The 14,731-nt window shown below is 43.0% G+C and overlaps 1 protein-coding gene across 2 annotated transcripts in view; it reads left to right on the forward strand.

Annotated features, from left to right (window-relative positions):
- RHBDL1 (rhomboid like 1) overlaps nucleotides 1-14,731 on the forward strand; it is a 428,939-nt gene that overhangs the window by 212,823 nt on the left and 201,385 nt on the right. For both annotated transcript variants that reach the window (XM_085628151.1, XM_085628152.1), the window contains exon 4: nucleotides 4,893-5,041. In XM_085628151.1, coding sequence (XP_085484277.1) covers nucleotides 4,893-5,041 — 149 coding nt within the window. The remainder of the gene's footprint in view (nucleotides 1-4,892; nucleotides 5,042-14,731) is intronic.

The following is a 14,731-nucleotide window of genomic DNA, read 5'->3' on the forward strand; positions in this document are numbered from 1 at the left end:
CTGCAGTAAACGATTGCCTCACCTCTGCCCAGCTCCATCGTCTCCTATTTTTTATTACAGCTTTTACACTGCTTACTTACTCTTATTGCCTGTTCTCACTTCTTTGGTGTTATTTTAAACTCTACAAAGCACTCTTTTTAATCTCTGGGTTTTTTCAGTTCACATTCCTTCAACCTCCAGCTGCACCATCTCACACTCAAGGTACTCCTCAACTAGCCTCTGTTCCGCTGCTCCGCCTTCTCTAAGCTGGAACCTTTCCTTGAATAAAGATCTTATTTGCATTAGTATTTGTTGCATGGTTATCACCCTCTTCAAACATGTTGGTACCGTGGCAGGCAGAACATTCATGAAGTTCTCCACTGAGGCTTCACATTGCTTCCCATTTTGTGGGAGCACAGCACAGGCAAGCCTGCACACCCGCATCCACAAGAAGGTGCTCTTTCGTTGTCTCCCTCTTATGCTCTCTCTCTCTCTCTCTCTCTCCATCTGTTTCTCTTTCTCTGTCTCTGTAGCTCTCTGTCTGTCACTCTGTCTCTCTCTCTATCTCTCACTCTCTCTCTCTCTCTCTACCTCTACCGGTGACTCGCTCTCTGTAAAGTTATGTTAAACAGTACAGTGGCAATTAAATCGACTTTTTCTTTATATACTCCTTGGCACGTTTAATAAACAGATTATTATGCATGCACACACGTACATGCTGTAGAAATGCAAACACTTTACATTCTGTTTCACCATGTCAGACATAGACTGTTGAGTTCTAAATTCCAGAAGCTTTCTGAAGTTGACTCTATTCTCTTTGCGGTTGCTGGATGCCTGCAGGCCGCGAAAGATGACTTGTTTCCAACCTTGTGCTCCTTTCACTGACTGCTATTTGAGCCCCTTTCATTCTGGTAAAGTAATCCGAGACTAAAGCTCATTGAATACACAAGCAAATGTCCATTTCCAGACCAGTTCTTAGGTTTTCTGCATTTAAATGTCCTTGGCTTTCTTTACTTTTGCAGTTCTTGCTACAACGGGAAACGTCTGCCCCTACTACTGCTTGTAGGGTCCCTCCCATATATGACTGAAGCATTCAGTCATTGCACCAGGCTTTTTATGGATCCACCCATTTCTACGAAACCCCTCTACATGTATCACATGGGGTTTTGACCTTCTTCCCTCAGGAATACCAGGATAACAGGCACCACCAGTCGATTTGTCCAGGAGACGAAACATACGTTGGCTGTTTAATAATACCACATGCAATCAAGACTAGAAGTAAATGTGAAGACGAGCAAGAATCTTTTCTCCGTGTCAGCACAGTCATCAAACATTGGCCAACCTTAGTCCTAGAGAGTTGTTTGTGTTAGTGCTGCAGAGGCAAAATGTTGGCTTTTTGCACTTCTTGGAGCGAATTGTTAGACAACTGGTCCTTTCTGGCACTGCACCCTCCTATCACTCTTCACTGTACTAAGCATTGCAGTGTATACTGTAGTTTTTAGTGTGCAGGCATCTCTGCTACCGTTTACCATTCTTATCTGCCTCCTTCACAAGGGTGTTCGTAGCAATTTTAAACATTCATCTCGAGGTCCAAACAGTCCAAAGCTTCCTTCATTTGCAATCGTGAAAGACACAATATAAAACGAATTATTTAACACTCTTGTGATACTCTCTTTACAAAACAACTTTACAATATTTGGCAAAACCTTTGGCATCTTTCAAAAAATATAGTGGAGAACCACTGTATTTCAGAGAAAGATCAAACTGGTACTGATTGAACAAACTGTTGAAATCCTGCTTTTCACGTTCAATTGTTGTTTAATTGCATACAATCTTAAGTTGTGGTGGGCACATGTGTTGCCCTTGGCACAATCTTGTTGCGTTTTTGACAGTCTGGGTGGCTTTCCAAAACGGTACCTACATTTCCGGATCTTCACACAGGGAAAGCGTAAGAAGGAAAACGTAGTTGCATTATCCCAAACAATATCTCATACACAAAAGAGCAACTATGTTGAATAAATCAAGGAAAGGAAATGGAACGGTTCCAAAAATAAGAAAATCCAAAGATTTTGGAATAGTCGTCTCACATACTGAAAAGTGTCGTGCTTCATCATTGGCGCCTATCTACACACTGGTAGAGTGATACCTCCAGAGCAGACTCAATTGAATAGGGGGTTCTTACATAAAGTATCTCTCTGGATAAAGCAGGGATCTTTTGAAAAAAGATATTAAAAAGTCTTGTGGTCTACCCCAAAGAGTTCCTTTTTTATTTAAGGATACCGTGGACACAAGTAAAAAAATAGGTGCAGGGTACTAATTAAGCATTAGTGTCTTAATTCCCCCTGATTGTGCCAACATGTTTCTGTCCTTGCTAAGAGCCTGCCCAGGACTAGGGCCTTCGTCTGGGCTATGTATGTGTCCCTGCCTGTCTATTCATGCATTCCATGCAGTATGATGAGGCATAAGGCTCTCACATGAACGAATGTCTTCTGAATTAGAAGTACCCTATTTTTGGGTGGTTCCGCAATCATGCATGTCTGGTGGAGAGACCCTTCCTGTAGTCAGAATTACATCAAGGAAGTGGGTCTGCTTTGAACCTGTCAATGCTGCTCCGACTGCCACCGAACTGGATCCCTGCTTTATCCAGAGAGATACTTTATATAAGAACTCCCTATTCGGTTGAGTCCGCTCTGGTGGTATCTCTCTACCAGGGTGTGGATAGGTGCCAATGATGAAGCATGACACTATTTAGTGTGTGAGACGTCTATTCCAAAATCTTTGGTTTTCTGGTTTTTCAAACGGTTCCTTTTCCTTTTCTTGATTTATTTAAACTAGTTGTCCTTTTGTGTATGACCTACATTTCCTTATCCAACCAGAAGCATATGTAAGAAGTCTAGATGCATGTAATATGTTCTGTCTGATATGTTTGCTGGATGTTGGGAGGTCTTGGCGGAGTAACGCACACAGTACAAGATATTAGTCTGTTGAGGTGAGATGTCTATCATAAAGTTACATTAAGGACTAAATTAAACATTTCAGTACCATGCCAGCACTTTTGCATGAGGGAGGGCTTAATCTTTTTAGGTCTCGCCGGAGACAGTGCATGTGCTGTCACTTGCGAGACCTTTGTAAACATAAAGGGGGCGTGGAGCCTGCCTGTTGCTTACCATTCATTGGCTTCATTGTCACTCATATTTGCTGCATTGGTCAGCCTGTGCCAGTTTCACTTTCTCTTCATTTGGTTCTCCCTTACGTGCAGCGTGGACCAAGTACCGATTGCTTGGTATTTTTGATAAGTGTCCTTCCGCTGCTCACGCTGGGACTGAGGTACTTTTTATTTATTCTTCACCCTACCACGTCGTTGCTTGGCCATTGTTTCTTGCACCCTTCCCCGAACCACGCCCATCGTTGCTACTTCAGCCCCCACTTCCGTCCCTGTGTCGTTGCTTGCATGTTGTTTTTGCTTGCCCCGTGCCCCTTCCTGCATCTTTGCTTGCCCCTTCCTTGCTTGTTTGCCTCCCTTCTCCCCTCGTATTCCCATTCCTAAACATCCACTCTTGTTGTAAAAATGTACTTTTCAAGGAAACCTCTTAAATGTGATAACAAAGTGTCTGTAAACACAGTCGTGGTGCTGCACAACGTGGCTAAAAAAGCAAACATTGAAAAGCCAATAGATCTCACATAGGCAGGACCTATAGGCTTTGCCAGTGATTCAATGCAGCTAAAAACCATCACAGTTTACATATGCAGTGTAATACAATTTGGATATTTTAGGACATTTCAAAATCGTTGTCTTAATTTGTTGTATTCATTGAACCAATTACAATATTTGTATTTAAAAATACAGTCTGAAATTCACCTATGCTATTTGCTGTGTGCCCCTGTCTGAGGGAAGTCAAGATCGGCTCCATCCTCTGGAGGCTCTGAAGGAAACATCAAGGAAGCCATTTAATTAGCACATTGATTTCCTGCTTTCGCTAAGCATGGAGCAGGTCCATTGCGGTGGTCAAGTAGTGTCCTTGTTCAAAAGGGTGCAGCAGTTAACATTCATTGCGACTTCCTGCAAAAACATGAAATGATCTTAATGCCGCACCACAGGCTTGATACATTGGCACCGGCAGTGCTTCAAAGCAACTGTGCATTTCTGTTGGGTAGATTGAGGTAGAGTTTGGCATCAGCCGGGAAGTTTAAGGAGTTGGCTTTTCTGATTAGAGTGGACTTGACCTCAGTTGTTGCTAGTGCCTGAGGCTATCCAAGAGGGGAAAATAATTCTCCAGGTCCAGTCCCAAAAGAGGAAATGTTGAAATTGTTACAGGTTGTCAGGAGTTTAACAAGAAGACCTGACTTCCTAAAATGACAATGTATTTAGGCACGCGTGAGGGCCTGTAGGACCCTCCCACTTGGAAATATAGGGTTTGTGCTAGGTGGTCTCCACTGTTACACTGATGGTTGAAATGTAACCATTCAAAACCTAATTCCCCAAAGTTCTCTGAGTCCCTCAATGTGTGTGGAGAAAGGCATGCCATGAGCTCTTGGAGTCAAAAAATGAGTGTAGAAATATAAGTACAATTATTTAATTTAAATAAAAAATAGTATTAAAAAAACCACATGAGTTACCACAGAAATTATTGAAGCTCATGTCTATGGATCACTTTGCCCATATTTAGGGGGTTTAGGTTTTTTGTTTTTGCTGCTTGCATCCTCTAACTTCCGAAACTTTCTCTGTACAGATGTATTCCCCACAAAGCTTCCTCACTCCACATCCTTTCACTCACAGAGCTCCCTCCTGCCCACCAACGGAGAGAATCACCTAATTGCAGTGGTCCCTTGTTGTAACATTGTATCATGTTCTTTGCTCTAGTTCCCTTTCTTTAAGGTCTGCTTGTTTATGTTAATCTTGCTTCTTTCTACAGATCATTGTTTTCTTGTGCTATGGAGCCAGGATGAACAAGTGGGTCCTACAGACGTACCACCCAGAGTACATGACAAGCCCCCTGGTCTACCATCCCGGGCACCGTGCTCGAGCATGGAGATTTCTCACCTATATGTTCATGCATGTGGGGTAAGTCCCTTGATGGAGGTAGATGTGTGGAGCTGCATGAAAGTAATCCCATGATTGCTGAAGCTGGTATCGGGACATAGAAAGGCAAAATAGCTAGGAAATTATTTAACACACACTCAAATAAAGGCTAGGGAACAGTAAGCTATTACTTTGTTGACATCCATTGAGACATCATCCTATTTCTATGATGCCCATTGCTAAATATGATTTTTCAAAGAATTGGGAGCATTTTAGTAACCTCAGAAATACTCATAAGATTTGAGTTTGGTGGCACTTGTGATATTCACGCGGAACCTTCTGTATTCTAAACTTACTTTACAGCGCTTAGGTCAGCATCTTTCAGCAATTGGATTATTTTACATTGGAACTGTTAGCCACTGGATTCCAACAGTGTCAAACACATCTTGGATTAGCCCACAGGAGTATTTTGGCGTCATCGTTTTTCTATTGGCTAATTGGAGTGTCCTGATTCCTACGGAAAGCATGAGGGACTGTTATACAATCTGCAAGTGATTGAATAACACAAGCACCGACAAAAGCATTTGAAAACTGCATGGTAGAGAAAAGAAGGCAACATTTTTTTCTGTAATCTTTTTCAACCATTTTGAGGTGTTTTGTCTGTACTTGCTGCCCAGTGCACAAACAAGCATTAGTAAAGCTACCAGCATCCTGCCAATGCTTGTTTTTTTGATGTTCCGAAAAGGGAGTAAAACAGTAACCTACGAGGATTTAAACCATTTTTAATGTGCCTTCATGTAAAAATATTGCTAGCTTGCACCTCAAACTGGGGACCACAGTGGGGCAGGCAGCTCGAAGGCAAATCTGGCCAAGGAAAAGAGCTTTAAAGAATGCCTAGAACTCCTTGAAGATACTGTGTAGGAGACAGAAGGAGAATGAAGCAGGCACAGATAGGACATATATGACTACTGTGAATACTTTTTAGGTAAATCTGATTTCTGACCCTCAATCTGTATCATCCTACATTGTCCTCAAGGAATTGGGGGTAGGGTATGTCTCTGACCTTGTGGCATTGGCTCCATTATTACACTGGATAAGATGTGGACTAACCGCAAAGTAGAATTGAATAAAAAATAGCCAAAGATTGCCTGATCTTGGAGAGGGCAATTGTATTCTTTGGCTTGGCTATATTAAGACTCTAGCAGAGAAACTGGGGCACCCTGAACTGTTTGTATCACCAAATGAGATAGTAAAAAAAGTTCTGACTTGGACCAAAAAACAATATTTGTCAATCATGAACGCAGAAACAGAAGCAAGGGAGCTTCTTAAAACTATTGTATGGGAGCATATTTTATTAAAAACGTCCCCGTAATTAAGGCCCTATTTAACTGTATTTGCAATTCCCTACCATTTCTAGCCAAACACTTCTTCTACAGCAAGATTGCTGTATTCAATTGAAAAAAATCCAGGAAGGTGGTGCCATGGTCTACACCCTGCCAGCACTCTTACTGTTGATCAGCACACCCAGTACTGTTTCAGAAAATGGGAAAGCCAGAATGAACCAGTTTTGTTAAAATGAACCCACTCTACTAGCTCCTCACATCATCATCCAGCCACGTGCAATGATGATTAAAGTCTTGAGGTAGCAAACTCCTCACATCCAAAACATATCTCATCACTGAGGACAAACAGAGCCTATGATGGGTTGCATAACACCTGCAGTTGCCATCACCAAACTTCTAATCATTGGTCTTCCAGGTACTGCCAACTCAAAAGCTAAGTAAAGTGCCTCAACAATTGTTGGATCTTTCTCCCCACATTTTCTCCTCATCCTTGCCTCCACTATCACTTTGAATCACTCCAGTTGTTCTTCTGGCAATCTCTGTTACATGCTCATTTAGTCCATCTCCATGCCCATGAAAACTAAGACAGAAGAAGAACCATTGTCTTCTCAGGGCCGAAACTCCCCCTGAGTTCAACCGCCATCTGTAAAAAGCATGCCAGAAAATCGGCATTTTGATTACACTCTCTAGGGGACTCTGCAAACAAGAAATCGTCCAGATAGTGTAGAATGGTGTCCGCATCATTTCTGAAGCAAACACCACATTTATAAAAAAAATTGAACAGTGCCAAATCATTTCACCATACAGTTCTCTTAACAAATAAATTCATTAGTGCAACCCACCTCAGGCCATAACTGATTATGTGTCAGCCTGAATTCTCCTTGAGCTTTCTTCAAGATAATGTTCAAGGGGATACCAGCAACACATCCCTAGGAGTCAAACAGGCCTGCCATCCTACTTTCCTGAACTTCTTTAATCAACGTTGTCCAAATCAACTCCCTTTGAGTTTTTAGCTAAATATTTGAGAGACCTAGTACTCTTCCTTAACCTCCATAGAATAAGCAACCTCTCAGTCTAGCCCGCCCCTGCTGCTCATAACTTGGAGGTCCAGTTTCAGCTGATGTTCTTACGAGAGCCAACCCGCACAACACATCATGAGCTGACCGAGAGGTATAATCATTGTACTCATTATTCCAGCCAGTCCCCACTATTCAGGATCTAAGAACTTCCAGAATAGCCCAAGCTCAGTTTTTTCCCTATAGACAATAACCTTTTGATCTAAATCCCTGAAATATCTTACTGAATTCCACCAACCTGTCCATATAGGAGTGGCCGCTTGGTGCCAGTTCCTACAGATCTCCCTTCTTGCCAAGAGGATCAATTAAAACACTAGTTTATTCTGCAACCCCGAAAGGCCTTCCACCTCATCAGGCAACAAGACAATACCAAATAAAATTACAGAGGGGCTTACCTCCACGCCTTTACCCAGGACGTCCGACAAGGTCTTACCCACTTTGCCCCAGAACTCCTTTAACAGGGGACAGGTGGCAAATATGTGGATGTCATCCACCTTCTGGGCACCACATCTCGTACATTTTGCTTCTCCACCGCCCCTTATTTTGGAGAGTTTAAGTGGGGACCAGTATATCCTGTGGAGTGTGAAAGGTGATCTCTCCTTAGTGCAGCAGATTTGATCAACGGATAAAGCATGTCTAAAGATACTTGCCATAGGTTTTTCAGCTCCTCATTTGGCAAGTATTTCTCTCAGACCAAGTAAGGCTGTTTCAACTTTCTGTCTGCTGCAGAAAGGAGATAATTGTACCAAAGTGCTACTTCCTTCTTTTTCGGATTTCCATCTTGCAAATCGTCCTCCATTAAGTTGTCCTCCGGGGGTGTGTCACTGTCGGTTCTTGCACCACATTGAAATGTGATAATATATGAATCTGGATAATGCACCACTGGTTAAATTTTTCCAGGTATCCCATGATAAACAGTTATCTCCGTCTACTGTGTCCATCCAGCGTGCAACACCCACATCTTTTAATAGCTGAACTAAAGCATCCAAAAAGCTCTCTGGTGTTTTCAGAGGGTCCCACATGGGGGCCCATTCACTGTAGTAGGATAAACCCAAACAAGAACGGCAGTCAAACCACAGCTTGGCCGCTGCATGTAAGACCTTCAGCCGGACTTTTTAAAAGTATTTTGGGTTGCCAAATTTGTACATAAAACCCTCCTCGGAGCTTTCCATCAACATAGCCTTGAACATGCTGCCAATCAGCGTGCTGTCTGGCCTAAGAAGTAACATCCTGCAGTTCTTTAATTGGGATGCCCAACAGTACAACTGGAGATCAAGTAGGCCCAGGCTGCCGTGTGAAAGTTTACATCTCAGTTTCTTCCAGGACAGCCTGATCCCCTTGTCCGCCCATATAAAAGCAGAAATCCTTACCTGGATTTTAAGTAAAAGGCCTTTATCAAACGCCAATGGGATATTATTAAATAGATAAGCATACTTGGGGAGAACGCACATTTTAATCAGATTAAGCCGCCCAAAGTGCGTAAGCGGGAGATTCTGCCATCTTTTCAGTAATGCATCCACCTCCTTAGAGACTCTAACCAGGTTTGTTTTGGGGATTTCTCTAAGCTTTTGAGTTATGGTTTTACCAAGATATCTTATCTCCTTAGATAGCTTTACCCCCTGAACTGCCATGTTCCAAGCCATACCTTCAGGCTTGTCATCATTAACCTCATACCCAGACAATTTCCCAAAGGCCTGTACTTCAGTGAATAATTCTGGTAAGGTTTGATTGATGTTGGATGATAATATAATCAAATCGTTGGCATACAGAGCTAGCTTCCTTGTAAAGCCATTTATGACAAAAGGATAGATCTTTTTATTCTGCCTTAAACATTGGGTCAAAGGCTCAATGTATAAATCAAAGAGAATAGGTGACAGAGGGCACCCTTGTCTTGTGCCACATTCTATCAATACAGGTGCTGTGAGGTTGCCATTAACCACAATCTGGGCCCGGGGGGCCTTATGGATTTTATTAAGGATCGCTCTGAAGGTCTCATCGAAACCAAAAGCCTTCAATACTCTATTCAGGTAATGCCAGTTAACTCGATTAAAGGCTTTTGCTGCGTCTAAGGTGATGATTGAGAGTGGAGCACCATGTGCCGTTGCCAAGTCTATAGAGCCAATTAGAGTATAAACCAGATCCTTCATCTGCCTCCCTGGAAGTAATCCCTTTGGTCTTCGTGAATTATCGTCCCCACGATCTTACAAAGACGGGCATTTAGTACCCCAGCGAAGATCTTATAGTCACAGTTCAATAATGATATTGGTTGATAAGACTGGCACTGAGTTGGATCCTTCCCGAGCTTCAAGATTAGTGAAATGAAAGCCTCACTCCATGAATCTGGTAAAGGGGAGGTACCTCTCAGAATTTCATTAAATAGCTTCAACCAGATAGGGATAACTTTGTCTGTCAGTAAAACATAAATGTCATTAGGGAACACGTCCGGCCCAGCAGCCTTCCCTTTCTTGACTTTATTAAGGGCAGTGAGGATTTCGCTCCCTGTTATTTCTTGGTTGAGCAATACTAGGCTATCTCAGCTCAACTTTGGAAGCTGTTTCCCAGCGAGCCACTGGTCTAAAGTGCCTTCATCCACCACTAAATCCTCCCGGTAGAAGCACTGGAAGAATTCAGTTAAAGCCAGCTCAATCTCACCTTTATACTCAACATGCTGGCTGCCATTACCCAATCAAATCTTACTGATATAATTGTGGAATCTATCCATTCTGCTCTTCATTGCGAGTAGTTTACCACAATTCTCTCCCTGGTCAAAATCCCTCATTTTACTGACTTCCCACTTCTGCAACATAATTTCTTCAGTCTTAAGCATAAACTTCAGCTGCAGGTCTTCAACCTTCCCCAGTAATCTTTTTCTGCACCATAAGCATGCCCGTCCTTTAAGACTGCTTCAGCCTCTATTAACTGCTCCTCTAACGCAGAAATCGCTCTTTTTTTCGGATCTGGCCCAGCCAGTAGCGGCACCCTTTAAAATCCCTCTCAACCAGGCCTTGAAAGAGTCCCATACTATATTTTGAGGGGCAGAGTCAAAGTTATGATTGAAAAAAGTAACTGTTTCCCTCTTTATCACGTTCAGAATAAGTGGTTGTAGGAGAAGTCTCCTATTCAAGGTCCACCTTCTAGGTGGAGACCTTGAGGGAAGCTCTATATTCAAAGCTATTGCACCATGTTCAGAGAGGTGAATGGATAGATACTCCATTTCCCTTACTTTCCCTATTTCCGAAAGCTCTATAAAAATATAATCAATCCTTGAATAATGGCCATTTTATTTACTAAAAAAGGAATAATCCCTGGCATTGCCCTTTTCCTTCCGACAAACATCACATAGATTTAAATTGCTTAACATAGCAAGAAGATGAGCTTTGTCCCGTGGTGCGGCAGTTTGGGTATGGGGAGAGGATCTATCGAGCCTGTTATTTAGAAGGACATTAAAATCCCCACCAAATATCAGCTGAGCTTCAAAGTCAGCCAAGGAAAGGCAAAGACTATTCAAAGGAGTAATATCGTCTTTGTTTGGGCCGTAGTAATTGGCCAACGTGTAAAAAGTAGCACAGCTCCTAATTTCTGCTATCACCCAGCGCCCTTTCTCGTCTGTTTGCGATTTAATCAGCTCTACTCCGGAGTTTGATTTGAATATTATAACAACCCCTTTAGAGCAGCATTATTGATATGAAGCTACGTTCTTACCCACCCACCTTTGTTTATCGAACAATGCCTTACATTCTGATTGTAACAGATGTGTCTCCTGAAGCATAAGAATCCAAGCTGGGCTGTCCTTCAAATATTGAAGGACCAATTGCTGTCTTCTTTTAGTCTCAGGCCGTTCACATTCCAACATAGACTTTCTAAACAGTCCCCTCCCATGAGACCGGCTCTAACACCCGTCGTCATGTTGCCATGTCAAACTACATCCATAACTTTTTTTTATATAAAATGAGGACCCTTTTTCATTTTTTTCCCCTTTTTTCCAGATGCTCCTCACCAACACTCGTGCAACTCCCCCCTCCCCTCCCCTCACCCATAGGAACCCTCCCTGACTACCTAGTAGTAGCATAAGCCAATTCAAGCCGCTATCCACCAACCTACAAACTAGTCTCCTACAACGGAACACTGAGCTCCCACCGCACAAAGAGTAAATGTCTTAACTAGCTGAAGGCTTATTGTGCGCCAAAAACCTATCTACTTCCTCTGATGATCGAAAATTATACACATCAATTTAAGGAAAGCAGGAAACCTTAACTGCACTTGGGCACACATTTCCTTCAAAGGATCAATCCGCTTACCCAGCTCCCACCTTCTGTCCTCTGTCACACGTGAAATGTCCGACCTTATTCTAAATGATACGTCTTAAACCTGTATACTCTTATGTTTAAGGGCTGCCCCCAATAGTTGTTCCTTGAGAAGGAATGATTGTATATATACCAAGATTTTCCTGGGCTTCTTCTGGCCAGGATTGAGTTTAAAGGGCTCCCGATGTACCCGTTGAATTTCTGCTTCCATAACTGAAGAGGAAGCAACGTGTGGGAAAGCTTTAGTCCAGATGTCTATGACAAAAGTTTTAAAATTATCCCCTTCCAGCCCCTCTTTTAAGTCGAGAATCCTGATGTTATTTTTTCTGGAGTTGTTTCGAGCCTTTCTAACCTGTCAGAAAGATCCCTATCCCTCACCTTAAGCCTGGCCACTTCTTGGGTGTTATCTTTCACATCTGACCTTAGCTCTCCTACTTTATTCTCCAGCTCATCCATACGTGGTGCTAATGCTGAAAGGTTTTCCTCTAAACTGCTACACATGTCTTGGATTCTCTTCTGATTCATTTCTGAGGTTGAGAAACGCTCCTTGATCTCTAGTGACAACTGGCTCAATATCCCTTGTATCGGGTCCAGGCCTGGGGTAACCTTAGGGTCCGCCTCTAAAAGTGTACTTGGTGTTGAGTCTCCCTCCTCCAACCCACTAGTCTCAGGTGCTGGGGCCAAGACACTTAGAGCTGAAAATCTATTTAGAGTAGGTATGGCTGGATGTAGTAGCGAAGTACTTCCTGGTGGGAGTACTGCCTGTTTTGTGGTTTCCATACTAGACTGCGGGTTCAGTTTGGAATAAGACCTAAGTGAGCCGGTCAATCTCGTAGGTACTGGGGCTGCTCTATTCTTTCTCTCCTTTAAAGGAATGACCTTCCCTGTCTTTACTGGAGGATTTCTATTTTTATGTTTACTCAATACAGTCCCTGGAGGTTGTCTGGACTGCAAATCTAGTTGGGAGGCAGATTCCCTTCCAAGAAAAGTGCTGGATCTCAATTTATACCTTTTACCGAGTAGTGCCTCGCTACCAGGGATGGAGTTGGTGGGGAGAGAAGATAGCGCCATGTGCTGTGCTGATAGTTTATACCCCTTAGATGCCTGTTTTTTGCCCACAGAATGTTGAAATATTAACTCCATATACCTAGAGTCTGTAGCATGCTTTTAATTACCGCCCTTTACCTGGTTTGAAGTTTTGAACTGGCAGGCTTTAGATGGACCTTCTTCCTGAGCCCCCAAGGAAGGTTGACACAAACGACTGAGTTCCAACCACCTCCCTGCGACTTCTCCAGGAAGCAGCGTATGCTGACTCTGCCAGGGCTAACCCAGGAACAAGAAGCTAACTCGGCAGGTCGAGGCAGGGTACGGTGTGCAGCTCGGGACTCGCCGAGTGCGCTAGCCGCACTGAAAAGCGCCAACCTGATCCTACACACATCCAGACAGGATACAAGGAAGGGCGTAAATGCGGTATGCATTCCTCGTCGCCTCACAGCAATGATAGCAACGCAGGGCAGCCAACCGCGTAAAAGGCCAGCCAGAAGGAGATCGATGGGGGAATCGTATTTACCCCACGCAAACTCAGCGCTGCCTCATACGATGTGCCCTACGTGGTGACGGGGCCGGGAACCAGCCAAATGCATTTCTACAATACAGAAACGGATTCCTGTGCCTGTGCAGGCCCATCAGTATACTTAAAATCAGTGGGAGTCCATGGTAGAAAGGTTAGTGGAGAGCGGCTTGTGGCCGGCTTCCTAGCGGCCCGCCATGTTCCCAAGCTCCGTCCGTAAGCCTCCTCACATCCTCATCCAGCGACATGCAACAATGATTAGAGTCTTGAGGTAGCAAACGCCTCACATCCAAAACATATCTCACCACTGAGGACCAACAGAGCCTTTGATGGGTTGCATAGCACCTGCAGTTTCCATCACCAAACTTCTAAGTAAAGTGCCTCAACAATTGTTGGATCTTTCTCCCCACATTTTCTCATCATCCTTGCCTCCACTATCACTTTGAATCACTTCAGTTGTTCTTCTGGCAATCTCTGTAAGATGCTTATTTAGTCCATCTACATGTCCATGAAAACTAAGACCGAAGAAGAACCATTCATTGTCTTCAGAGGGTTGAAACTCACCCTCAGTTCAACCGCCAACCGCCAACTGTAAAAATAATGCCAGAAAATCGGCATTTTGACTAAACTCTCTAGGGGACTCTGCAAACAAGAAATCGGCCAGATAGTGTAGAATGGTGTCAGCATCATTTCTGAAGCAAACACCACATTTATATAAAAAAACTGAACAGTGCCACATCCTTTCACCATACAGTTCTCTTATCAAATAAATTAATTAGTGCAACCCACCTCAGGCCATAACTGATTGTGTATCAGCCTGAACTCACCTTCAGCTTTCTTCAGGATAATGTTCAAGGGGATACGACCAACACATCCCTGAGAGTCAAACAGGCCTGCCATCCTACTTTCCTGAACTTCTTTTATCAACGTTGTCCAAATCAACTCCCTTTGAGTTTTTAGCTAATGATTTGAGAGACCTAGTACTCTTCTTAGGAAGTAGTTAAAGTTGGATTATCAAACAATCTTATTGGAGAGATGAGTTTGTGATGGTAGCTATTATAACCATTTAACCAGTTAACTGATGCAAATTTTCCTCCTGCCCACAGAATGCCCAAATACTTTTTCAAGGCATGGCAATACTGAAGTTTTAGTTAAGAACAAGTGCAAGGTCAGTGGAAAATTAGAACAGAACTTTGGCTACTGTGGGCTTATCACTCTGAGATTTCATTTGATGGTTAATCCTTTACTCTCCAATCTCTTTGGACATACTGAGGGCCTGAGTGGGACTGGCTCACACTGGCCATTCTGTTTTACTAATAAACAAAGCTAAGCCCTGAAAAGCTGTGAAGTCCCTTCATGCATTGTTTAATGCTGCTGAAAAGTTTCTTTCTTTGAATAATTGTGAGTACTTGTTTGGTTCTTTTATTCCATTTTCACAT

Source organism: Triturus cristatus, chromosome 10, assembly GCF_964204655.1.
Source record: "Triturus cristatus chromosome 10, aTriCri1.1, whole genome shotgun sequence".
In the NCBI taxonomy this organism is placed as follows: domain Eukaryota; kingdom Metazoa; phylum Chordata; class Amphibia; order Caudata; family Salamandridae; genus Triturus; species Triturus cristatus.